Source organism: Anopheles marshallii, chromosome 2 (assembly GCF_943734725.1).
Source record: "Anopheles marshallii chromosome 2, idAnoMarsDA_429_01, whole genome shotgun sequence".
Lineage (NCBI taxonomy): Eukaryota > Metazoa > Arthropoda > Insecta > Diptera > Culicidae > Anopheles > Anopheles marshallii.
Genome location: NC_071326.1, coordinates 68,301,869 through 68,327,192, shown reverse-complemented (window position 1 = coordinate 68,327,192; position 25,324 = coordinate 68,301,869). Strand labels below are relative to the sequence as shown.

The 25,324-nt window shown below is 42.7% G+C and overlaps 5 protein-coding genes across 5 annotated transcripts; 2 read left to right on the top strand and 3 right to left on the bottom strand.

The window, feature by feature from the left end:
• Positions 1-81: 81 nt before the first annotated feature.
• LOC128707720 (inositol polyphosphate multikinase-like) lies at positions 82-1,092 on the bottom strand. The gene is made up of 2 exons (XM_053802678.1): positions 522-1,092; positions 82-458 (listed from the first exon to the last, which is right to left on the bottom strand). The coding sequence occupies exons 1-2, from the start codon at positions 1,090-1,092 to the stop codon at positions 82-84; spliced, it is 948 nt and encodes a 315-aa protein (XP_053658653.1).
• A 1,065-nt stretch (positions 1,093-2,157) lies between these two features.
• On the bottom strand, positions 2,158-3,162 carry LOC128718459 (hydroxyacyl-coenzyme A dehydrogenase, mitochondrial-like). Its single transcript, XM_053812082.1, has 3 exons — positions 3,094-3,162; positions 2,758-3,033; positions 2,158-2,694 (listed from the first exon to the last, which is right to left on the bottom strand). The coding sequence occupies exons 1-3, from the start codon at positions 3,160-3,162 to the stop codon at positions 2,158-2,160; spliced, it is 882 nt and encodes a 293-aa protein (XP_053668057.1).
• A 315-nt stretch (positions 3,163-3,477) lies between these two features.
• LOC128710469 (hydroxyacyl-coenzyme A dehydrogenase, mitochondrial-like) lies at positions 3,478-4,570 on the bottom strand. Its single transcript, XM_053805523.1, has 2 exons — positions 4,460-4,570; positions 3,478-4,293 (listed from the first exon to the last, which is right to left on the bottom strand). Exons 1-2 carry the CDS (start codon positions 4,565-4,567, stop codon positions 3,478-3,480), a joined length of 924 nt encoding a protein of 307 aa, XP_053661498.1. The 5' UTR covers positions 4,568-4,570.
• Positions 4,571-5,195: 625 nt separating this feature from the next.
• Positions 5,196-6,746, top strand: LOC128718458 (40S ribosomal protein S26). The gene is made up of 3 exons (XM_053812081.1): positions 5,196-5,237; positions 6,203-6,380; positions 6,578-6,746. Exons 1-3 carry the CDS (start codon positions 5,196-5,198, stop codon positions 6,742-6,744), a joined length of 387 nt encoding a protein of 128 aa, XP_053668056.1. The 3' UTR covers positions 6,745-6,746.
• Positions 6,747-8,014: 1,268 nt separating this feature from the next.
• Positions 8,015-8,973, top strand: LOC128708115 (PEST proteolytic signal-containing nuclear protein-like). Its single transcript, XM_053803074.1, has 3 exons — positions 8,015-8,045; positions 8,125-8,415; positions 8,612-8,973. Exons 1-3 carry the CDS (start codon positions 8,015-8,017, stop codon positions 8,971-8,973), a joined length of 684 nt encoding a protein of 227 aa, XP_053659049.1.
• The last annotated feature ends 16,351 nt before the right edge of the window (positions 8,974-25,324 follow it).

Genomic DNA, 25,324 nt, shown 5'->3' with positions numbered 1-25,324 from the left:
CGAAGGAATGCCCGCTTACAGTGGTGTGTTCCTTCCGAAGAGATACGAATCTTCTTAAAACCCGTTGTTGCGCTCCAGTCTTTAGTTTACCTGGCCAGTGGCAAGAAACTGCTCAAATATATCGACTAAACTGTCTACTCCCTGTAGGTAATTTTCATCCACGGTGTCCGCCTCGGACGATTCGGTCGGAAATGCGTGCGCAAAGTCAATCATCCGTGCCCGCACACTGTTCCGCGTGCTGTTTGAGTTGGTCAGACTTTCTCTCTGTTGTTCCGTGCTGCGGTCCGGCTCGTCCAGTCGGGCCGCATCGTATACGAGCAGTACCGAGCTTGAGTACAGCCGGTACATGGTTTGCTTGTGTGCCCAGTCGCGAATCAGACGCAAATCGTGCAAAAACTGTTCCAGCAGCATTCGCGAAACTCGCCCATCCTCGGTTGCATTTAAGTACAGCAGGAATGCTAAAAAGAACGCAAAGCAATTAGCAATTAGTACCACGGCAAGGTTCAAAATACATCACCTACCGTCACGAATGTTGTCCTCGGTAAGCTTCTTGCCGTAATCCTTTCCGTGTCGTATCAGCAGTCCGCGGTCGCGCACCGAGTACAGCTGAAATCCGGGAATGCACAGCCCAAAGCGCTGTCGGCAGGCTTTGTATTTGTTCTCCTCCGCCTTGCGTTTCTCCGGCGTTGCCAGCGGATCCCATGTACGGCGTCCAATCTTCACGTCCATGATGCAAGGCCACTCTAGCCCTTGCGTTAAATCTTCCAGCTGGATGAATTCCACCTCCTTCCCGTCGATGGTCAGCATCGGATGGCCGAAATACTTTGGCACCACCTGACACAACAACGCCCACAGCTGGTCAACAGCGTTCGCATGGTCGTGTTTCCGTTGCCGTGCCTTTTCCAAACGCTCGTAGAAAGCTATCTCGCGTACTCCACACAGTACTTTCCCGGTTGGCTTGAGGATCGTTCCATTGCTGGGGGTTTTCAGCAGACCAAGGCAACCCTGGGCTGCGGTATGTCCGGCCACCTGGTTCTCTAGCTGCAACACTCCGGCCGGCAGATCGGACGGAATGGTTTCCCACTCCGACATGACGTTGGGTGCTTTGTTGAAAGGGGAGAAAACTTGACAAAAGCGGTCGCTCTTATCTAAATGTGTCTCATCGCGATTCAATCGGGTCTCAGATAAGTGGGTCTCTGTGAAGTAGAGGTGATTAAAACAGTTTAGTGAAAATCGTTCTACAGCAATGCTCGACAAAGTACTTTCGTGTAGAGTTACTGCTACGTAGTTACAGCGAGTCCGAAAAACAATGAAAATTATTTACAATATGATAAGTTATAGGAGATAACGATTTTGCTGTTTAATTTCATAATGTTCTTTATTTTCATTCTCTTTAGCTAATGTTACCCAAAACAACAACCAAAACCCAGCACCCAGCATTCGTGTTATACTTCACCTATCTGAAGTGCAAGTGTCTCATATCATGGTTCTTTCTATGGTTAAACCTAGCGAGTATTGCTTATGGACTAATTATCCAGAACCTCGTTGTAACAACTATGTTATAACAAGTTCATAAACCTAGCGAGTATTGCTTATGGACAAATTATCCGAAGGTTCCGTTATAACAATTCCATGTCCATGTGAAGTTTATGAGACTAGCGAGTGTTCTTTGTGGGTAAGTTACCCAGAGTCTCATTATAACCACTCCATGTCACATGTCAGTCCATGAGCCTAGTGATTTGATTATGACAATTATGATTTTGAAGTCTATGAGCCTACCGATTGCTGTTTATGGACTATGAAGATCTTGAAGTCCATAAGCCTAGTGATTACTCGTTATCGACTAGTTATCTAGAGCCTGGTTATAACAACAATGACCTTGAGGTTCATGAATTCCTATTCCCAGACTTCCTATTGTAACAGCAGTAGGTTCTCTCCTCAGACAATCCAAAAGGTGTTACTAACGGAGAAGAATGTGGCTTTAATTATAATAGTCTTCATCCATGCGCTTCCACCGTGCTGATAATGGAGATGAATGCATATTTAACGCAATCAAACTACCAATAGACCTGTTCGATACCTCTTCCGGATGTGGAACTATTAAAGACCGACGGGCTAAGTCACATCATGAGAATGATGGTGCTTTCATTCCCTCCTTTATTTATAGCTATAAAATCCTTCTCCCGTTTTTACACCCAGCTTATTATCACGCACCATCTGCTGGAGCAGTTCGCTTGGTTTGGCGGCCACATCGGTCGGATTGCGTGCGTAACGCTCCCGTTGAATAGCGCATACCGTATCCAAACCGACAATGTCCATCAGCTCGAACGGACCCATCGGGTGCCCGAGGCCAAGCTTCATCGCTACATCAATATCGTGAGCCGTCGCATCCTTCCGTTCCACCATCCCCAGTGCCTCGTGTATTACCGGAAACAGCAAACGGTTCACGACAAACCCTGGCATATCCCGGCAGGTAATGCACGTTTTGCGAAGACTTTTCCCAAACGCCACCAGCGCATCGTGCGTGGTGTCGGATGTGTTGTCCGTTCGGATCACCTCGATCAGTTTCATCAATGGTACGGGGTTGAAAAAGTGCAATCCTCCGATGCGATCTTTTCTTGCCGCGCCCAAACCTATCTCCGCGATCGACAACGACGAAGTGTTGCTGGCGAGAATCGTATGTGGTGGAACAACCTGAAAGCAAAGTTGGACGCGGGTTAGACATCTGCGGGTTGTGACATCGATGAACGAACGCACTTGATCGAGTATTTTGAACAGTGATTGCTTTTTTTCGAGATTTTCCACGATCGCTTCGATGACCAGATCCGTTGCGATGGCCACTTCCTTCAAATTCACGCTGTACGTCATACGGGCAGCGGCTTCGGTGTAAAATTTGTTCTCCGCCTGTTCGTTACCCTTGCTTACATGTTGTGCCATCCTGCGCATATCCTTTTCCACCTGACGTTTCGCTCGCCCAATTGCGTCCTCATTTACATCCACAACGGTCACCCGGTATCCGTTGGCGGCGGTTATCTACGAGCAGATTTGACTGTTAACATGCAATATTTTCGACACGTTCCTGGGGCCACTTACCATCGCAATTCCCGAACCCATCACACCGCCACCTATTACTGTAACATGTTTAATGTTGGAAGATGCCATCGGGATTCCTTAAGGCAGGGTAGACTAGTTCTCTACTATACGGATTGGGAAAACACGAGAAAAATCTTCCAAGTGTTCAAGTCCAAAGGGGCACACAAATAGAACCAGTTTTGGCGAGTATCAAGGCTTATCTGATAAAAAAGGCAAACGTACCAAAAGAACGTCAGTGTATACAGGGTTCGCACAATGTGCTCATACAAGTACGCGAATCGGCCAACAATTGGAAACAAATAGCTTTAGATACAAACAAACGACTGTGTTTGGTGCTAAATAGCTAAAAATGCTTTTATTTAATCGTAACGACGTGACTGGTGCTCACTTCTTGTACGAGTAGAAACCTTCGCCACTTTTAACACCCAGCTTGCCCTCACTAACTAGCTGCTGGAGTGTTTTGATCGGCACAAATAATGGATTGTCGGGGAACTTCTCATGCCAGCCCTGCAGGATGTTATTGGTCGTGTCCAGCCCAACATAGTCGATCAGCTCGATCGGTCCCATGGGATAGCCAGCGCCGAGTTTCATCGCCGTGTCGATGTCCCGTGCCGATGCGTCGCCACGTTCGAGCAATCGGATCGCTTCGGCCATGTACGGTACAAGCAAACGGTTCACCACGAAGCCGGGCGTATCCTTACAGGTAATGCAAGCCTTCCCTAGCCGCTGCCCGAAACTCTGCAGCGCCTGGAACGTTTCATCGGACGTTTGGTCCGTGCGGATGATCTCGAGCAACTTCATTACCGGGACCGGATTGAAGAAGTGCAGCCCACCGAATCGATCCTGCCGCTTCGTCACCGAACCGATCTCCGCGATCGACAGTGAGGAAGTGTTGCTGGCAAATATGGTGTGGACGGGCGCTGCTGCGTCGAGCTTGCTAAACAGCTGATGCTTCACATCCATCCGTTCGACGATCGCTTCCACGACGAGATCCGCACCCTGGACGGCCGATTCCGGCTCGGTAGCGCCATTAATTTTTGCCAACGTTCCATCGACAAACTGTTTCCCTTTGGCAGCATCATCCTTGAACTGCTTCTTGGCCACACGCTCCAGACTTTTGCGAATGCCTCCAACGGCCTTCTCCACCAGGGCATCGTTCATCTCCACCAGCGTTACATTGTGGCCGGTGGCAGCCGCAACCTGTGCCGTGAATTGCAGCAAATAGTTAACGTTCAGAATGATTTGCACCGCTGACGCGAGACAATCCCACTGTGCGGTGGTTTGGTTCGTGATCGCTTCGTTTCGTCAAGACCTTTGGACTTTGGAACTGCCATCGGTGCTGGGATGGGAGAACGCTTTCACTCACCTGGGCAATACCGGAACCCATCAGCCCACCGCCAATGACGACCACATTGCTAATCTTGGCTGTCGTGGCCATATGACGGGTGAAATTTCGCAGAACGGACATGGCCATTTTGTTCAATTACTCTCGATTCTCCCAATGACTGGATGGACTTGGATGTCTGATAAGACCGGCAAACTTACTGCGCTCACAGGTGATAAGCGTATCAAGATCTCGTCTGACAGTGCTCGTTGGAGCAGATCAACCCTCACTAACCGTCGGAGTGATGCTGATGGCACCCGTGTCGCGTTCCGGCAAGCCGCTTCAATGGCCCTCGACCTACCTTCGCCGTTATTGCAAAAGCACGCACACCAACTCACACTGCTAGCACTACACATTTGACAGCCGGGACGACCGATCAACTATGTAAATAAACATTTATACCGGAAAAGTGGACGCGAATTGTATGCTACCTTTCGCGGAAAAGTAATAAAAGCGTGAAATTTCTATTCACATATTCGTATACCTCAACAGGAAGTCTACAACTGGAGCATGTTATTTTGGGATAAAATGATCTTGATCTTCATTCACCTGCAACAAGAGGAAGATGGAAGAAAAACAAAACAAACCTGCGTTTTGTTTATGTGCTGCCACCTGCCTCGAGCGATGAAATAGGAAGCACACAAATGGAATGTATGAAAAGTACACCGGTAAATAGAATACTGTTACAAAAGTAGTAATGTTATATTATGTGGCGATTATGGTGATAGGAAAGCGTGCAAACCAAAGCTTGCTCTGGAAGGTTTGTAAACGCCACAGTCAACGGAGCAAAACATGGAACTAACGTAAACACGCACACTCGCGCATAGTACCGTCAAAAATTCGAATGAAGGTTCAAGCTGAATTGAGTGAATCCTATTCGCAAGCAACTGTTTCCAAAATAATAATTTTCTCGCATGACAAAATCATTCTATTCAACCGTGATTGCAACATCATTTCAATGAATTTACATCCCATTTACGATATTCGCAATATTTCCCATCGATTCAAAATTCCCACTATGGTAGAAAAGGTGAAACCGATAATCGATCAACGAAACCGGAAGTAGTTCATAATGAGTTGTTTTGTCTTCATATTTCGTTGGTTTGAACTACAAATTACTCAATTATGTGTCCAATGAAATCAAGAAGACAATTTGAAATAGAAGATCTTTAAATACATCGAACAACTTTGGTGTTCTTGATGATATATATCATCGTGTGTAGATTCACCTTTCATCGATTATCTTTCCATTTCGATTTGGTCGATTTTGCGTTTGACTGACTGACAGCACTAACGTCAATGTGACAGACTTCGAGCAAGCCAGACACAGACCGTGCCGTTCTCTACTTCCGTGGTACTGTAACTGATCTGTCACCAAAATGGTAAGCGCGAGGAAATTGTTGAAAAACTGGCTAAAAAGCGTTCCACAACTGTTCGGTTTACAACGCAATAGTTGCAGAAGAAGCTCCTGCTGTGAAAGCGGGTGGGGGTTTCCCAGAAGTGTCCCGGTAGATGGTGAAAATCTGTAGCCGTACATCCGGCACCGGAGTGTTCCGCGGTGTGGTGGTTGCACACACACACACATCTACCAACACCAACACAATCGCTGTGCATGCGTTTCAACATGGCGTGGCGCTGGGGGTTTTATACAAACTGACCACGGTACGTTTTTTTTGTGTCTTTCGTTTCATGTTTCTTGTATTTGCCGGCTGAACGAATGTGCAGACCAAGAAGAGGCGTAATGGAGGACGCTGCAAGCACAACCGCGGCCATGTGAAAGCCGTTCGTTGCACCAACTGCGCTCGCTGCGTGCCGAAGGATAAGGCAATCAAGAAGTTCGTCATCCGCAACATTGTGGAGGCTGCTGCAGTCCGCGACATCTCTGACGCCTCGGTGTACAGCTGTAAGTATTGTTTGGCCGAACCGTTGTAGCAAGGCGCACACATTCTTGCGTGAGGAAAACATACCTATATTGAGTCTTTACAAACAGATGATTCGAATATTTGCTATCTGATCGATGTTGTTACTATACACGGCTACTTCTTTTTTCAAGGACAACTCTTCTAATCGGGGTTTTGCTTTTGATCTTCTCATTTTCAGCATACGTACTGCCGAAACTGTATGCTAAACTGCACTACTGCGTGTCGTGCGCTATCCACTCGAAGGTTGTCCGTAACCGTTCGAAGGAGGCCCGTCGCATCCGTACGCCACCGCAGCGATCCTTCCCGAAGGACATGAACCGACAGCAGAACGCTCAGCGAAAGTAAGCGTTGCTGTTGCCGTTGAGTGGCTGGATATGCCCGGCTGATCCCGTCCCGCCAACCTAACACCTTCACGGGCAGGAGAAAAGATCAGCTGCGCCGTTGTTCGATTAGATTGGAATTATTATTCGAACGGTCGATCGGAAACGTTCACGTCTCGTATAAGCGCAGTGTATTTTGCATTCAAGTTTCGTGTTTCTAGCATTGTAAGAGGGAAACAGTATGTGGAGAATGAAGGATGCGAGTGAAATATAAGAGCTACCGTGCTGAAAGGAATTCCATCTAATCGAAACGAAAACCACAGAGTCTAATGGGTCGAAAGAGTGGAAGGTGATGGAAAGAAATGGATCGGTAAGCTTAGGGTAGCGTTGTCGGTTTCGGTGATTGCGTTTTGCAACGATAATCGTTGTGCTTTTGTAGATTCAGTTTGCTTTTAAAAATCCATTGTTTGTTTCTGCTAAACATTTAAGTTTTTAAACTAACTGTTGCTGTGTGTCGTTCATGATATTCATAATTTCATAAGGTTCATAATTTAAATACTGCCATTTTAAACTGTGTCTAACACAAGACAATGTAAAACTTTCTCCGGCCCCCCTTATTTTTTCAGGAACCAAAATTACAGTTTTCATACTAATGCGCATTTACACGTTACAGTTGGCAATGAAGCAAGTGTTGAACGCCAGATGCTATTTGATATCATCAATAGAGTGCGCTGCCGTAGGTTTGTTCACAATGAAAAGGCTTTTTCCTGTTAATAATAAAGGAAACTTCAATTCCTTTAAAATACGAGCTTAAATCACTAACGCAAACTTTGGGTCTTGAAAATGAAGGTGTTAACATTCGGAAGCCATTTAATATTCATGACACCAACGAGCACAAATGCCGCACGAAAATAAAATGTTAAACTTCCCCCACGCATCCTGTACGCTCTACAAGCGTTACGTAACAAATGGACTATCCCTTATTTAGTTTAGTTGGGAAATTTTTTCAAACAAATGCGGTTGTGTACAGCCACTGACAATCGCTTCGCACAGTGTAAATGCGGCGTCAGCACGATATTTGCACAAATGTCAAAAGACGATTGCCGGAAAATTGTTTTGTTTAGTCTACGGTTGTAACAAAAAAGGGATCCTTTCGATACGCGTACGCTGCGTGGATGTGTACGCACGTGTTTTACCGTGTAGTGTAAAGTGTGCATTGAATCTTTGTAGTACTGTGCGATTATATGCCGTCACTGTAAATCCGAGTGGCACATTACGACCATCCGCACACAACCATGAGTCGATGGGATCGACGCAATGACGAAGGTAGTGAGCATGTTAATATGCACGGTTCAATGAAACAGAGGTTTGCCAATGTGTGTTTATGCTTTCTTCTTTTTCACAGGCCAATACAATCAGCGGCAGCGAAATGAAGTAAAGCACGCTTCCAACCGACCACGGTTGAGTCGGAGCAGATCCCGTTCCGCCTCTTCCGACACGCGATCTCATTCCCGTTCCCGATCCCGTTTACCGGCCACGGATAATCCGCGGCATCGCGCAGCACCCCACATGGACGACCAAAGGAACCGTCATCGGCGGCACCAGCAGGAAGAGGACGAGCGGCGACGAAGGCAGGAGGCGCTGGATAGTCGAGGTCGCGCCGGTCCAAACGGCACACGGGGACCCGGTCCCGGTGGTGAGATCTTTACCCTCCACCATTCCACCGTCACCATCAAACCCGTCCCGTCCTGTAACTCTCCGCCCTTCCCACTTACCGCCAAAAAAAAAACCTCAACCGTTACTCTAGTTCGCATGCTTACCCTGTGACTGCGCAACGTTGGCTAATCGTTCCGAGGGACGTCCACACCCTTCCACCCCGTTCTCATTTTAAGGCACGCCGGGAATGGTCGGAAAGCGTACGAGCGGCAGCGACCACAGAGCATCGACCGGCATGCCGGACGGATCGAAGCCCAAGCCGCCGGTTGCCGGCATACAGATGAAGCTGGCGGCACCGGCTAGCAAGGAACCGCCCCGACTGATGAAGCCGGTCGCGAACGCGTTCCGGCTCGCGGATGACAGCGACGACAGTGAGCCGGAAGAAATGCCCGCCGAGTGCCGGATGCGGATGCGCAACATTGGGCGCGATACGCCCACCTCATCCGGGCCGAACTCGTTCGGTAAGACGAAGCACGGGTTCTGTGATTCGAAGAAGATGTTCGAAAAGAAGATTGGTAGTAGCCTCGGTGACCGTTAGAGGCAGCACGATGCAAGTTAGCACATTAGACGGTAGTAGTAAAGGACTATCGAAAGAAAGTGAAAGAGAACGATTGAGGGATAGAGAGATAGAGCTCGAGCGAGCGAGTGAGAGAGAGAGAGAGATAGTGTGAGAGAGAGAGAGAGAGAGCGAAGAATAAACAAATGCAGATTAGAAGTTTAGCTTTAAGTGTCGCTCTATTTATCTACCACCGAGGAAATCGTCCTCTGCGTGGATGCGTTGCATTATCGTAGCGAATGTTTGTTTTTTTTTGCCACAAGCCAATGGAAGAGTGAGACGCGACGCGTGAAACGTAGAAGGAGGGTTAGGCAGAACATGGCCACATGCGTTGCAGCGTTGCAATTTTCTATTACTTTTTATTTTGTTCCACAGGGCGTTTGCTTACACCTTTCTGCCGTTGTTTGCAGCCAACATTGCCAACGTTAACTTTAGCATAAACGAAAGTCCCTTTTTAAAATCTACTTCGAATTGCACCGTTTTCAAATGATAGAACCATAAATAAATCCATTTTTCCTTTCGTCTATTTCGTCACATTGTGGTTACATTTTTTGGGTTGGTTCCCCTCTTGGGAATGGTCCGCCGAAAATGGGAGGGTTACTTAATTTGAGTCATGTTGACTGGCTACGGTGAACTGCGACATCTAGTGTCAAATGCTGTGCTACCAGCGATGGTTCCAAGCAGGGTGTTTTCTACACACGGGCAAAGGATTGTCATGCAGGAATAAACTTCCACTCAGAAGGAGAACCTGAACGACAATCCGAGGGATCTAAGGAAAACTTAAATGGGAACATTCCAAAGACATTAAAGTGAAGACCAAAACTCATTAGTGAGAGGTGTTTAATTTTATTTTCAATACTAGCAAATACCAAACATAGAGGAGTGATTGTTCGTATTTAATTTGTGGGAAGACTCCTTAGCAAATACTCATTTATTTCGTTCGCCGTCAGTTGGGACCAAGAGACAAATACTTTTGTATATCAAGAGAACATCCAAAGATGGGATAGAATTGAATGGATCTGTGGTGTTTATACCAACTGGAACAGTGAACCGTAAGACGTTACATTTTTGTGGCCGTCACTGTTCCGCAGCATTCGAAATCGCGACGTTTGGCTAGCGTCCGCTAGGTGGCACCTCAGTAGAAAAAGATAAAAATAGGGTAACGAAACAATTTGAACCAAACGAGAGCCAAACGCAACAGATTAATTGTGCAGTAAAGTATGTGCTGTGGGAGCTGACGGCTTTCACACGATTAAACAGTATTGGTTGATTCTTTTAACTTGATTACCTTTCGGTATTAAAACAGATGAAACAGATCATTTCCGAATGTCTGTTTTTAATTATAATTACAAATGACCCGAGCTTGACGATTCACATTATCCATCGCTCTGACGTGTTTCTAAATAATGTGATATTAGTGGACTACAGACAAAAATCTTCTAAAGAACGATCAACGACAACGTACGTGAGTGTACATTGCGGCGCGATTCGTCACTTCAGACGATAAGAGTCAGTCGGATCTAAGCTTTCAGAACGACGGGTGGGAGTATTTTCGACATAAAACAATGGAGGCGCCCGGTCGCATTGCGTGTTTCGAGACGGACTATCTGGTTTGTATACACCTCGGCATGGTTTCACTGCCACCCCACGATTCGGACTTGACTTCCTCTGACTTTTTGTTAATTTGGGAATTGATGCAATGCTCAATTGCAAAATGTCTGGACCGATTCTGAAGCTTTTTTTTATGCAGCATAGTGGTTTGGGGTTTTATCGAATCTTCCCCTTGGATGTCCCCTTGGATGTGTTAATAGACAAAGTGAAGAAAGACACTGGACGTGCTTTTGCTTTGCAGTTATTCCCCTTACAGAGATGTCGACGAGTGGAAAGCGACAAACTACGCGAAAGTTCCTTCCACAAATGAAGAGTCCATACACAAAAAAGCAGGGTTTTTTTTTTGAAAAAATTAAATTTATTCAGAAAAATTAAAAAAAAAATCATCATCTGCGTACTATAGTTTAGTGTTGCTGTATGTAGTTTTCTGTTACACTTCGTTACACGTGCTTTACTGATTCTGCTCTGCCGCATCCGCAAACCGCTTGCATGGGGTGTATTTTGTTGTTGTTGTTATGTTGTTGAAGTGTGTGTTGTTGCGCTTTTGTTATCGTTTTCGATAATACACACCATGTTCACCCAAGTACAGCAAAGTTGTTTCAGTTGCTTTGCTTTCCTGCTTATTTCTGCTATCTTTCTTCCGCCTCTGTTCGCACTCTTCTTACGCTCTGGAACGCATATGACAGGGATGTTTTTTTTCTTTTTGTGCTGTTCCTTTCTTTCTCCTGCTTTACGGCAACTTGCTGTGCTGCACTACACTACGGTTCCAAGTAGTTTGCCTACCATTGCCTAGCATATGCTTTTCCCCATTAAACCCGTTTGGGAAGGGGTGGTTTTCGCAGCGTTCCGTACTGTTTTGCCTTCAATATTGGTGCTTTATCGCGGTTTGTTTTTCGCCCACCGCCTACTGAGCAACCCGTTCTTGTTTGCTGTTACTCTTTTCTTTTCTTTCTCAGCGGATGGGTGAACGACTGTTTGCGCTGCATTATAGGTAAAATGTTTTGTTCTGCTTTACTGCTGCTTGTTTTGTCTCATTTCTACGCATTTTGTTTTGTTTTTTTTTTTTTACTTTTCGTTTGTTAAATTATGTTTTTCTCTTCTTATATTCATTTCTTCATTTACTTTACTTTTAAATAGAGGTAGTGAGGTAGTTTCTTTTCATTTCCACTCTTCATCTTGTGCGCGTGCCCACACACACACACACACCCATACAGTCACACGTCCGTACGCTTCTTCTTCCGTTTCGTGTGTGTTGTTTAGTTTGTTTTGCTTTGCTTTTATCTCTCCTATCGCTTCCCTTCCGACTGTATTACCATCCTACGCCTGTTCGGGGTTTGCTTTCTTCTCCGGCTAAAGCCCTTTTGCATCAACTTGCGTTGGCCTTAATGCTGATTATGCAAGGTGTTTATTTTCACCGAACCGAAGGAGGGGGGGGGGAGGACTCGCGTCTTTTTGCGGGCGGGAAAGTAACATTGTGTTCTTCAACACCAAGCATTGTTTGCTGCTTTTTGTTGTTTGCTTGTTAAATGGTTTTGCTTTTTCGATATTTTGGACTCTAATTTGCGTATCTTTCTTTCTGCTTATGTTCGAGTCATGTTCTGTTTTGTTTGTTTTTTTACTGTTTTTCTATTTCGATTTTTATGTTTTTTTGTTTCATCATACTTTCTATCCTTTCCATAGGCTAACTGGTTCGTACTGGTTGTTTAGGTTGTTTCCATTCCGTGGTATGTTGTAAGCAGTTAAAAATGGTTTATTTTACATTCATTGTCCAAAGTTCAAGCACAGTACATATTGTTTCAAATTGTGTATTTGATTTTTGCCCCTGTTTTTCGACTTTTACATCAAAACCATTTACTTAACGGATGATTTCTTCTTGCTTCATTTTCGTTCACTATTTAATGTAATGCAATGTGTGTTTTTTCTAATGTAACAAAATTCTTTTCTGTGTGTTGCGTTCTGTTTTCTCGTTTGTTTTTGTGTTGTTGTTGTTGTTGATTTAACAATGCGCATTTTGACGTTTTTTTTTTCTTTTAACTTTCAATGTTTCCCGTACGAAGACAAGCTTTACTGAGGCCAGCCCATTGGTGAATTAAATTGTTTAAAATTAAATGTATATGTATGTAAGAATTTTTTCCCTTTTCGGGTTTTGTTTTGCCAACACAACCACCTATGTATGAAAATGTAGCGGTAATATGTTTATATATAGCGTCAAATATGGTAGAAATATGTAATTTGCTTGCGATTGTTGTTTGTAGATTTTTTCCTCTCTCTCTTTCTCTCTCTCTCTCTCTCTCTCTAATTTTTGTTTTTATGTATTTGTTAAGCGGCTGTCCGGTGAAAACAACGAAATAGGAAACTATGATTATAAGTGTAATAGTAATATAATAGTCATGATGATTACGATGATAAAAAAAATAATAAACATAATAATAGCTACAAGTAATTATAGTTTTTAGCAGTAATGATAATTTTAAAGAATTATACGAGTGAAATAAGCATTCTGTTCAGTGTGTTTCACCTTCCTAAAGCTAGGTGTATATATAAATCTTCATCCTTTATATATATAAATGTCCAAATATATATATATATATTTATATATATATTGGCTTCACAGTTGCCCTAATTTTTTTTCGCCATTTTTAACCTTTCTCTCGTTCTTTTATCCTTTTTCCCCATGGTTCTCCCATGGTTGGTTCTGTTGGCCCTATGTCATAAACCGTAATAATATTAATTAAAAAACAAAACAAAAACCTACTACCTTTACCTCCCCTCACTTTTGCCCTGCCTCGTTTCTATCCTTCAACGGCTCCACCAGCTCCGCACACCGTTTGTTCGCTTCTAGGTCCTTCGCCTTACCCAAACCTGCTTCCATAGCGTCACGCCTCGCAGGACGGATCAAGGACCTTCCCTTCTACCCCTTCCTTTTCATCCCCGTTCTACCACTGTGTTCACATACCCCTCAATAATTAAAAACGAAAAAAAAAACGAACAAACACCCCTTCCATACATCCTTCCTTCCGCCGCAAGCGCCTTATTTGCTGGTGGGGAAGAATATAAATACAGATAATGACAAGGAATATAAACTATTATCACACAGGCATGTCAATTATTTGCATTATATCCTAAAACTCATCCACTCTTAATTCCACCTCTCTTGTTTTTACCCCCCCTCCACCCTTCCCCCACCACATTCCTGTGGTTGGCTGGGGTGTACGGATGAGGACGGGGGAGGAGGGGTTTGGGGATGGAGGATTCGGGAACGACGACGATGAACGGCGACGGCAATGAGAGAAGGAAAGAGAAAGTGAGAGGGAAACGAAACGCAATGCATGCTATGCTATGCTTTGCTGTGTTCAATTTGTTTGGGCAGGGTTCGTCGCTTAGCCTGTTATTTATGTTGTGTGTTCTCGAAACAAAAACCTGCTTCCACATCTACCGAATCGTTTTACTCGCCCCAAAAAAGAACTCTATCAGAAAGCAAGCGGAACACAACGAACTATGTGGGGATGTGGTAGTAAATGGTAAAAATAAAGTAAATGGATAAACAAAATAAATGCCACTAATACGCGGAAGAAAATGAACTGTTTCACCTCTACTCTATACTCCCTCCGCTGCGGACTGCGCGCGGTTAAATTATAATAATAGTAACAGTAACTTTGAGGGGGGAGGTTTTGTGTTTTGTTTTTTGGATGGTTCGGGCGAACACATGCGAACTTACGGTAAAACCCAAACGAATCGCTATTTCGTTCACACCTTCGTGGAGCTTTTCTTCCTTTCGTGCTTTCGCTGTTTTGTTTGTGTTGCGGTATGATTTTTGAGGACTTTTGTTATCATTTTCTGTTTTGGCTGTGGTTTTGCTGTTGTTGTTATGTGTCTATCCACACGCCACCAATTCCGGGGTTTCGTTCGGGTGTTGTAGTTCAGTATCCTTTTTTTGTGTCGCAACAAAACATTGCTGGTGGCGTGCGCATCCATTTGCGACGCTAGCGATGGTTGGCTTGCAGTTTTTGTTTTGCAATTTCATTACACCCCCTTACTAACGCTTTTCCTGCTTCTCTGTTTAACTTAAATCGCTTAAAGAACTAGCTGAAAAAGAAGCGAAAACGTATTATGAGCTGGACCCCCCTAGCTAGCTAGATTATGTTAAATTATTTCCTTTACAAACAAACTATCAAATGCATTTCCGTTTTCCGGTTTGGGTGTTTTTTTTCAATCTTACATTTTCTCTTCCTTTATGTGTTTCTTTTTGAATGTTTATCCTTCTTACTGATGATAGCTCGTTTTGATAGAACACCTTTTTCCCGTTTATCGATTTTCCTTCGTTCCTTTGATGGGTTTTGTTGGTGTGTTTGTGTGTTTAGCTGCACTGATCGTTCGAGCTTCATTTTCCAATTCCATTTCTTTGTTTACCGTTCTCGCCCAAGTTAAATGAAACGAAAATAAAACGACGGGAACTGGTACGAAGCTCACAAAACCCGAAGGAAGAACAAATAATATGTGTTAACGCGAAAGCAGCTTAGCTTTAAACATTAAACCATGATTCAAGTGGCGCGTTTTTGGGTGTGCGAAGCGAACGCTATTTCTAAATTTGAAAACAAAGCTTGACTTTTACTGCGTCGTTTGCATTGTTTATGTTTTTTATCTACTGCTCTTCTGTAGTGTGTGCCCTTTTTTGCTTTATATGCGAACCATTGTTGAATTGTTATCTTCTTTTGCATTCTACTTTTTATCATAATTAGTCAAAACAAAACACATGTTGTTATACATGTTTTTGTTTCATTTTTCCCTTTTTTACCATTGTATTGAAAAAAACTTGTTTTGTTTGCATTTTGGTTTCTTTTGTTTTTTTTTCGTCATTTTTTGCATATTTTTTCATCCTTTTTGCAGCTCACATTACGACCCTAAAATAACGTTTCCTTTGTTTTACGGAACCGGTAGTGGATGAAGAAACTAAAGCAATTAAATTCAAAACACATGCATCTAAAAGGTAGTACTAGCAGGATAAGGCAAGGAAGTGAATGATAGCAAAAGCAAGAAGCGAAATGTATGTTGTTTTTTTCGTATGTAAGCAGAGTAATGCATTTTTTATGCTCTCTCTTATAAACTTTCACCTTTTTTGTGGTTGTTATGTACGGGTTTGTTTTGTCTTTTCATTTGTTTTGCTTTTTTATGTATTACACTTAATTAATGGTGCGAAATTTATATTTAACCTCCATTTTCCAATTCTTATTGTTTATAATTGTGTTTTTTTCCCTGCTGCATTGCAATGTTAAAACATAAACGCATTTTTGTTGTTGTTGTTACTGAACTGAAAGTGTTACTGAAAGGAAGAACCTTTGTGTAACACTTTGTTTCTGATTAATGCAGTTGTTTTTTTCATTTCTATTTTTGCAGAAATATTCTAATGTTAGCAAATTTTGTCTTCTACAAGTTTTATCAACTAACACAACTAACGCCAAAATACAGATAAAGTGAGGAGAAATGGTGGAGGAAGAAGGGGGCTTCTGTCACATTCACACACACACACACACACATACAGAATAATGCTGAATACTTTTACCAAACTGAATCGGAAAATCTCCGCGTCCTTCTACTTTTGAGTGAATTTGATTTTAAGATATTTGTTTGTTTCCCATATTTAGTGTTTTTTTTGTTTATATTTGAGGCATTCACAACAATGGTTTTGCATGTATGTTAATTTTACAGTAAGTTGGGAAAGGTGTGTACATATATGAGCTTCCATGTTTTTGTCACTAGTAATTTGCGGCCATTTTTTTTTTCATTAAACATCGAGTTGTATTTAATTTTTGCATTTGTTGTGTGATTTCAACTTTTTTTTAATGTGAAGTTTTTACCCATTTGTTTTGTTGTGTGTGTTGTGTGTTTCCCTTCTTTTTTTGGAAGTTAGTATTTTTAGTTTCATTTGCTTCTTTGCTGCAATTGTTATGGATAGGTATTTTCTTTTACACGCCTAAATATTTATGTTTTTATATGATACTTTTGCACCTTCTCTTGCTTGTGTTTCATCGTTTTCCATAGCTTGTGTATAGAAGTTTTGCTATATATTGTATGTTTTCTTGTTTGTTTCCGTTTAAAATGTCTTCAAATGCAAGCTTTTCTTTCTAATGTTTTCTTTTATACTTCTATTTTCAAAAAAATAAAACCTTGAGGTAAACGAGTGTCGTAGTTTGTACACAAACAGTTTCCATTCCGCTGTTTGCTTCTGTTTACTATTACTATTTTCATGTTTTTCATGCTTCTTTCTCCGTCTTCGTTCTTGTTTTCTCCTTCCTCGATCCACTGCTGGTGCTGGGACAAGGTGATCATCTACTGCTTAGTGAGAGTGTATTATGTTATATATTTATATGTACTTTTGCTTCCACCATTTTCATCCAAAGTGCGTGCTGAGCCGCTACATTAACTACGCCGATTAGGGGACTGTGTTGCAGTGTGTGGTGTTAGCCTAGAAGTGTTAAGTGCTATTTTAAATGTATCTCGAACGGTTATACAATTATATTAAATGATAAAAGCATTACAAACTACCAATCGTCTGTGCAACCCTGCAAGTGTTTGCATTTTTTTTGAGGAGGGAAAAAAAATCATTTTCCAGTTTATGCATAGAACGTTTGCAACTTGCAGAAGATGATGATACATTTTTTGTCTATTCAAGTGGTTTTTTTTTGTTCCTGTTGTTGGTTTTGTTTTTTTTTGTTTGAATGTGACTTCAATTTAAATGTTTCAGCAGATTATAATAGAACGTTCGAAAGTTTTATGTTTTTCCCCTTAAATAAATGGATTACTTTTGTGTACGTTTGTTTTCTTTTTTTTGTTGCTTTTTGATCGTTTTTTTTGTTTATCGGTTAGTATAACTGTAACACACTCAGTTTTTAGAAATTTCAGAATTGTTTCCATTTACCAACTAACACCATTTTTATCGTAAAATTACGGTTGAGTTTTCGTAATATTTTTTTTTGTTTTTAGTTTTTGCTTCCAGTGAATCGCTGCAGGTATTTTTTTGTTTTGGGGTGAGAATAATCATATAATGTTTGTGGTTACTAAACTCATAGCCTTATTTATAATCGCCAATTAAGATTAGTGTTTTTTCCCATTCACCTGTCCGATCACCTTGTCTCAGGGGGGAGATTGTGTTTATAATGTTTCATTATGTTCTTGTTGCTTTTGTTGTTGTTTCCGCGTATTTTTTGTTTACTGTTCCATTTAACAGTTTCTTCTATTTGCTAAGTTCAATTAGTTGTGGGCTGTGTGTTAGCTTTGTCCTTTTACTTGCACCTTCTTTTTGTTTTCTTAGTGTTTTATCGCGGTACGGTTAATAGCAAGTACTTATGGTCTCTTTATGATTTTTCCTTCTTTCACTTTCGATTGTTTGTGTCTTCTTATGTTTTGGCAGTGCATACTTGTTTGACCTGGCGGTATTTAACCATCTTGTTGGCTGCTTTTGTTTCTGATATTTTGTTTTCTTCTCTCTGTCTCTCTCTCTTCCTTTTTTCTTTCTGTTTGTTGTTTTTCATACGCTGTTGTTTATACTTTTGCTGTTTGCTTTTGCATATGCATATTCGAGATCAAGTTCTGTCGTGTGCCGGATCAGAATTCGCTCTATTATTCGTGTGCTGTGCTGAGAGTTGCTGGGCTAGACGGTTTCTCTAACATCCATACACCATTGCTGCTTTTCGACTTGACAAGAGTGACGTTTGTGCTTTCTGCTATTTCCCTATCAATTCGTGGACTGTTATCTCATTATGTATCGGTAAAGGGTGTGTCTGTGTGTATATTATCGCAAAACCTCTTTCTACCCTTTTTCAAACCAAGTAAGTGGCGGATTGTTTTACTTTTTTTGAGGAAGTATTCAGGTTCTGCTGGTCGTAGTTGAGTACGATTCGTTTTGACGCGGAGCCAAAAAGTAAAGTGAAAATTAACGACACACTTTTAATGATCTGCTGTTCACCAATGCACGTGGGTTGCTTTTATGTGTGTTTATGTCTCTTGCGTGATGAGCTTCCCCATGGGGGAGGGGGGAGGAGGTGGGTGGTGGCGGGCTGTTCTCAGTTATTTTCCAAAAGGATGTGTTCCGTATGGGAAATTTGCTGAGCAATGAGCAAAGCAACCATCGGCAATGGCGCTCCCTTTTTCCCCCCTGTCCTAAGACTTTAGTACGACTTTACTGTGTGTGTATGTGTATGTTCTTTTTTTTTGCTGCAGGGTTTTCCTTCATAATCATCGCTAGATCATCCTGGTTGGTGGTCGAATTGTTTAATCGATTGTTGCGTTAACATAAAAATGTTTGTCGCAGGGAAAAATTATGTTTACATCCAAGATACAGGGCAGCGTGTTGTGCTGCGCGTTTGCCTTAAAAAAAATAGATTCAAAAAGGGGTTTTTCCTCATCAGTAAGATGCCGAGCTATCATTCGAGTGCATGGAAAATCAACTGTACCCATGAGGCGTTTATATTTCTCGCTTGAATTGATATTTCAATGTGTCTGCCGTGTGGACTATTTCATATCATGAGCGTTGTAGGTAAATTATTGAAAAAACCAAATAATCACTTTCGAATCATCTCCAAACGATTACGATCCAATATTCTCCATAAACGTGTGTTATGAAACAGGATAAACAAAAAATATTTTACATGTCACAATAATCGACGCTAGGTGTTGTGCTTGTGTGCGGAAATGATCACCCTTCGCAAAACTGGCCAGAATGGGTTTCCTTACTTTTCTCCCCGTTGGGAAGACGTTAAAGCACTCGCCTAAAAAAAAAATAATAAACAACAAATAAACCAAAAACCACATAAGCGAGAAGAAAGATACAGATACTTCTGTACAACATTAAATTTAACCCAACAATACAAACAAACATGCGCTTCCCCTGATAAGCTAATGCCTCGTTATATCACAACACTTGGAAATACTAAACACCTCAACCAGACGTCTGACCGTTCGAAATACTCTCTTTCTAACCTAAGCCCTTAATCTTACGGTACGGCCCTTAACTATGCTGAGCTTTCGCTAGTTGTTTCTCTTGTTTTGTTTTGCTTTAGTTTCACCCACCCAACGGAACGACGTCACTGTCGCACCGGAGGGAAAAAAAACGGACAACCGTATCGTACCGCGACACCGGAAGGAAGCATTAATATAACGCAACACCAGCGTACGCAAATTTACGCATCAAAAGTCGTTCTTTGGAAGGAGCCCTTCATCAGCATCGGACATCGATCTTCTCGTCCAAAGGTGGCACACACTGTCCGCTGTACGATTAAGTGTTATTAGTTAAAAGTAGTTCTGTTGTACATCACCAACGCATCGGACGACGGTTCGCAGAGGCTGTTTTGCGCGAACTATTGGCCTATCCAAAGTAACAAGGAACTGCGCGCGTTCGTTTCATTTAGCTTTCCGGTACCGTTTGGATGTCCTCGGACTGTTGCAAGCATACGGGGAAAGTAAATGTCGTGTTTTGGTTTGCGGAAAGATTGGTAAGGCGATTCGAATAATTCGAGTCTGCTTGTACCGGGCGGGGGTGGGTTTTGCACTGGTTTTCCACACACAACTAAAACGACACTTACGCACTCTTCTCCACGCACTGATGCAAATATAGCGGGCATTCCTTTGCTTGCCACCTTATGTGTTTGTTTGTTTTTGTCCTGGTTCACGCATTCCACCAACGCGCACGTACCTGTCTTTGCATTACAAATATTCAACGATATTATAGCCTCTAGTATTTTGTAATAAATAGTAAAGTTGTTAGCTAAATATCATCTGCTTCACAATTCCCCCTTATTTTTCTCCTTTCATCATCATCATCACCGCCGCAATCACTGTTTGCCACAACACATCAACGCCACCGGGCGATGGATGGGGAGCGTAACAACAACACACTGCGTACCGTTTGTTTTCTTCCGTTTTACAATTTGTTGTTTTGTTTTTTTTTTTATGTTCTTTCTCCCACTTAGCACATTTTTCGGCCATCAACTCTCACTCGTTCACGCGCACTCACTTTTGTTCTCGATTAGAATAGACTTTTTTAAAACGGGGTTTTGTTACTGTGTGCCAACGCTACGAACGAACGGGCGCCTCCATTTTGTCTTCGCCGCGTGGGTGCTCGGTATTTTTTTTTTTTTTTTGCATACCTTTCTGTTTCTTGTTTTACTTTCCGCCAAATATACACGTGTATATATATATAATATATTTTCAATATAATATATATAATAAAAAAATCTAACAATTGATTTTAGTCACTTTGTCTCTCTTGTGTTACTTGTTACTGCCTTTGCAGCCGTTTTCCATACCGTTCGTATGCTGCCAATTTCTGTACAAATGCGAAAACGTCCCCAGTACAAATTCATCGCCTACTTTGATACAACGTCTCGAAAGCACTTTTCACATGCACCACACATTACATACCGGTCTGCCTTTTGTGTTTCTCTCTCTCTCTCTTTTTCTCTCTCTTTGTTTGTTACGTAATCTCTCATCTTCATTTTAAGTGGTTGCCGCAACCGTTTGCGCGCACGCGTTTCAATTATAAATAGTACAAAAAACAAACAAACAAACAAACATACAAACCAACAAACGTCACACGTTTCAGTTTTTGTTTTCTTTTTTTTTTAGTTTGTTTCACTCTTTTGGTTTTTCCTTTGCTCACCACATATCGTCAGTCCAACAGTACCTTAAATGTTTTTTTTTCATAATCGCCATCTTGAAATGCGTCCAGTTTTCGCCATTTGTACGCGTTATACTTTCCTTTTTTTCCTTTGTTTTCCGCTTCTTCTTTATTTTATGCAAAATCTCTTCGTTTTTCACCGCTCGTTGCGAAACCCCTGCAATCCGCACTAGCACATGCGGTTCGGTAAGCTAGTGGTGCATTTGTTTAGCATCCTTTTCCCTCATTCGCATTACTTTTTACACGTTTAGTTGTGTGTTTTGCATGTTGTATCTTCTTCCTTTTTTTTACTGTCTGCTTTTATTCGTGCGTATTTTTACGTTTTATTTCAGTTGATTTGGAATTGTTGCGGCCAACCGATGTTGAGTGCTATAGTACGGAACACCATATAGCTGCATATCTCCTTTCTACGATCATCGTACAGACATAATTAGTGGTATGGTTTGTTTTCCAAACCCAGCTGTAGCTAGGGTTTGCAGCTTCGCTTATCAGATTAACGACTCACTATTTTTGTTTGCTTTATACACTTTTTCCCCACGTGAGCTTCTGGTTGCATGGCCGTTTTCGTGTTGTTTTATTTTTGCAAAATTTCCTGCGCCAAGAGTAGTGGTATGCGTGCGTTAAATGTTCCTCAAAATGGAGATGTGTATTTTTTTATGTTTAAGCCCTGCGCCGTTGACAAATTCCGTCACCGCCTGTTTTCATCAAATCAAATTTGTGACCCGCCCAAAAGTAGCCAAAGGTTTGCCATTTGTTTTGTTTTTTTCATGTGTGTGTGTGTTTATCCATAAATGAAGCCCACTCATCTGTTTTTTCCCCGCATCATGTTAGAAATTGCGTTCAAGCGCGCACCTTAACCGATTTCATTCTAACTATCACTGAAACGAACTGCACGGAAACCACGCACATGATTGCCTAAGGGCCTGGTGTATGAAAATGGTGCGGAAACAATTGCATATTATCGATCGCACATGGAACTCGAAACATGCTTATGTCCAGTACGGTCATTCCCAGGTGCAGCTACATTTTCTTACACCTGACCCTTTTTGTTTCGTTCAGAGCAACGAGACATGAGTTAAGAAAACGATTCAATATGTAAAGACTACTAACAAAAGCGCTATAACGAATTAAAGGCATACGCTGTTGCAAACATTATCATTAGTATTCTATGGTTTTTTTGTTGTTGCCAGTGTGTGTTTGTGCTGATGGAGACGCCACACGCTTTTGCACGCGTAATCTATTGCCTGGACCTAAAGCAATATAACGTAGAGGGGTTATAGTGTATAGTGTATCAATGTCTGCAAACGGTTATACTATATTGTGGTAGAATCCTTTTTCAATCTAACATTGCTGTTGGGTCTGTGTTGCGGTGTAAATATAATTAGAAAGACTATGTATGACATAAACAAAACGGAAACAAAACATCAGAGCTACAAAATGGGAAACAAAGCTATTTTGATTATACGTCTCCTATTCTTAAAACTCTCCTCTCCCTTTATCTCTCTCTTTTTCCATGCGAACGAGTAAATTATCACTCGAAAGTTAACATCCTGTACTGCACCTGCATAAATGGTTCACACCGTCCGGAATAACAGATCAGCTTTCACCGGACAGAAAGAGACAAAGGAAGAATATTAGAGTGATAAATAAACAGTTCACTAATACAAAAAATGGAGGAGTTAACAGTATGAATAAGGCTAGCATATATATAGGGCAAAGTGGAGGGGGTGGGGGGCAACAGTGTCAACAACGTTTACGTCTATTCCGTACGCACTTACGCACACTTCATCAACAATAAGTTAAGCAAACAAGATGGCGAACACTGAAGATCGTGCGCGCACACACACACACACACACACGCACAAACTCTAAAACTGGCCGTACGTACAAAACCGCCCTAACGAGATTATGTGCTGCTGAAACCTTTCGTTTACAGTAGCACTTACTTATGGTACGTTTTTACATGTCCTAAAAAGATGGGTGATCGCGTTGCTGAGGTTGGGTAGCAGGTCCCCTGCTGACATACGATCGCGGATCGGGACGGCCATATGCCGCGCGCTGTACGCTTTCGAGGTAAGAGGTCAAATTCGTTGCATTCCTTGTATCGCCCTTGTAACCGCTACACGTAAAATGCTTGGGCTCTGGGCTTCCCGTGGCTTCGGTACTTCTGGTGTGGACATCGACAATCCCGAGGTCCACTCCCGGGGCAGTACGCACACCCGCAGAATCGTTTATACTGGTACATCAAGGGATGAAGAAGAAGGAGAAGGAGCAGAGGGAGGGGGATCTGGTTGTTACTGCGTGTTTACGCGCCTGTCACATACATAATGCACTTTATCGTGAGGTATTGGGTTTTCATCTGTTCGTTCCAGCGCGTTCACTACTTTCTTCACTCCGACAGACGTCCTGGCGTTTCTGATATGACAGACTTACGGTAATGTTTTGCGGTTTGCCCTAAAACTAATCTACCATTACGAATGGATGGTTTACTTCCCGGGAGGTTACAATGCGTGGGATAATTCACATTCAGCCGCAGTTTCATCGTCGCGTTTCCCCTTCTCCGACGCGCGCATTCGCGCCCCTCTATACATACATACATTCACACACACACACATACATACAAATCTTCACTCTACGCTCGCGTAACGTCCGTCGGTTTTTTTTTTCGTAATAAATAGTTAATAAGGCATGCCCGTTACATTCAGTTTTCACGGTGACCGACACAACAAACGCCACCAATCAATGATTGTTTGCTGGATCATCCCGCATCCCTGCGATAGTGTATCATCATCTTATCTCATCTACTAAAATGGGCCATACAATGTCCCACCTATACTACCGTGCTAATGCGCGCGGAGGGCGTTTGTGTCGCTCGTCCTGAACTGATGGCAACTTCATTGCAACCATCACCTACCGGTGGATGGGCTTACTCGTGCGTGCCTGCTAAGAATACGGATGTTTCCCTTCCCCCCTTCCCCCAGCGCTCCCCCTGTTCGACACTTTACGAACACGATTCCACACAGTGCACCGTCCAGACACTGCCCCACCGTTGAGGTAGCAAACAAACGAGAACGGCTTTCGCCTGCACAGTCCTGTGCCCATCTGTTTCATTGGTATTCAGCAAAACAAAACACATCATCCATAGTCGGTATTATCCGATAGTCTTTGGTCAACCACCTACTCGAATGGGCAGCTCTAGAGCATATTCGACTGCAGCTGCGCCAGAAGATGCCCATCAGTGCTCTACTACGGTTCACCGCAGCTGCTGATTGCTGACACAATCGGCGAGCCGGCTAATCAACCGCGGTAGGTGACACGCAATCGGGCGAGATATGCCAGCAGCTGAGACGAATTTGCTGCTGAGGTGCTGAGGGAGAAGAAGGAGGCTACGGCAGTGGCACGGCTGCTTAGAAAAAACAAAGAAAAAACAGTTAACAAAAACCGATCCACCCACAGCAGGAACTTTATAAAAACCAACCCGCACTGGTCGGTGTTAGCAGGATGCGCATCGCTCACGCTCGCCCCGTTCGACCATTAAGACAAAATATACACAAAAGCGTATCGTCCCTACTGCCGGCTAAGTGCGGCCCTAGCGCACTGCCCTGTTAATACTCGTCGCTTTGTCGGCTTTTGTACCATAGCTACTACAGCATCTCACGTAAAACTATACCGTTAGCGTTGCCACAATCATCCATCTCCCGTGCATACTGGTTAATCGCATACACGCATCTATCACCCATCAGTGCCCCCCGTGCACCAGTCGTACATACATACGGTCTTTAAAAAAACGACTCGCACACTCTCTCTCTCTCTAAGATGAACAAAAAAAAACATTACACACTAAAGTTTTAAATCTCTCATTGCGCGATCGTTTAAGACAAGACAAAAACATATCCCATCGACACTTATACACTACACTCCACATCCCGCACCTGTCGCGTTATCCTACCACAACACCGTGCGGCGCTCCTCATTCGTTGGCATGAACTCATGTTCCTATCATCAACTGAATAAATTAGCAAAAAAAAAACACGCACGTTTTCAACAAGC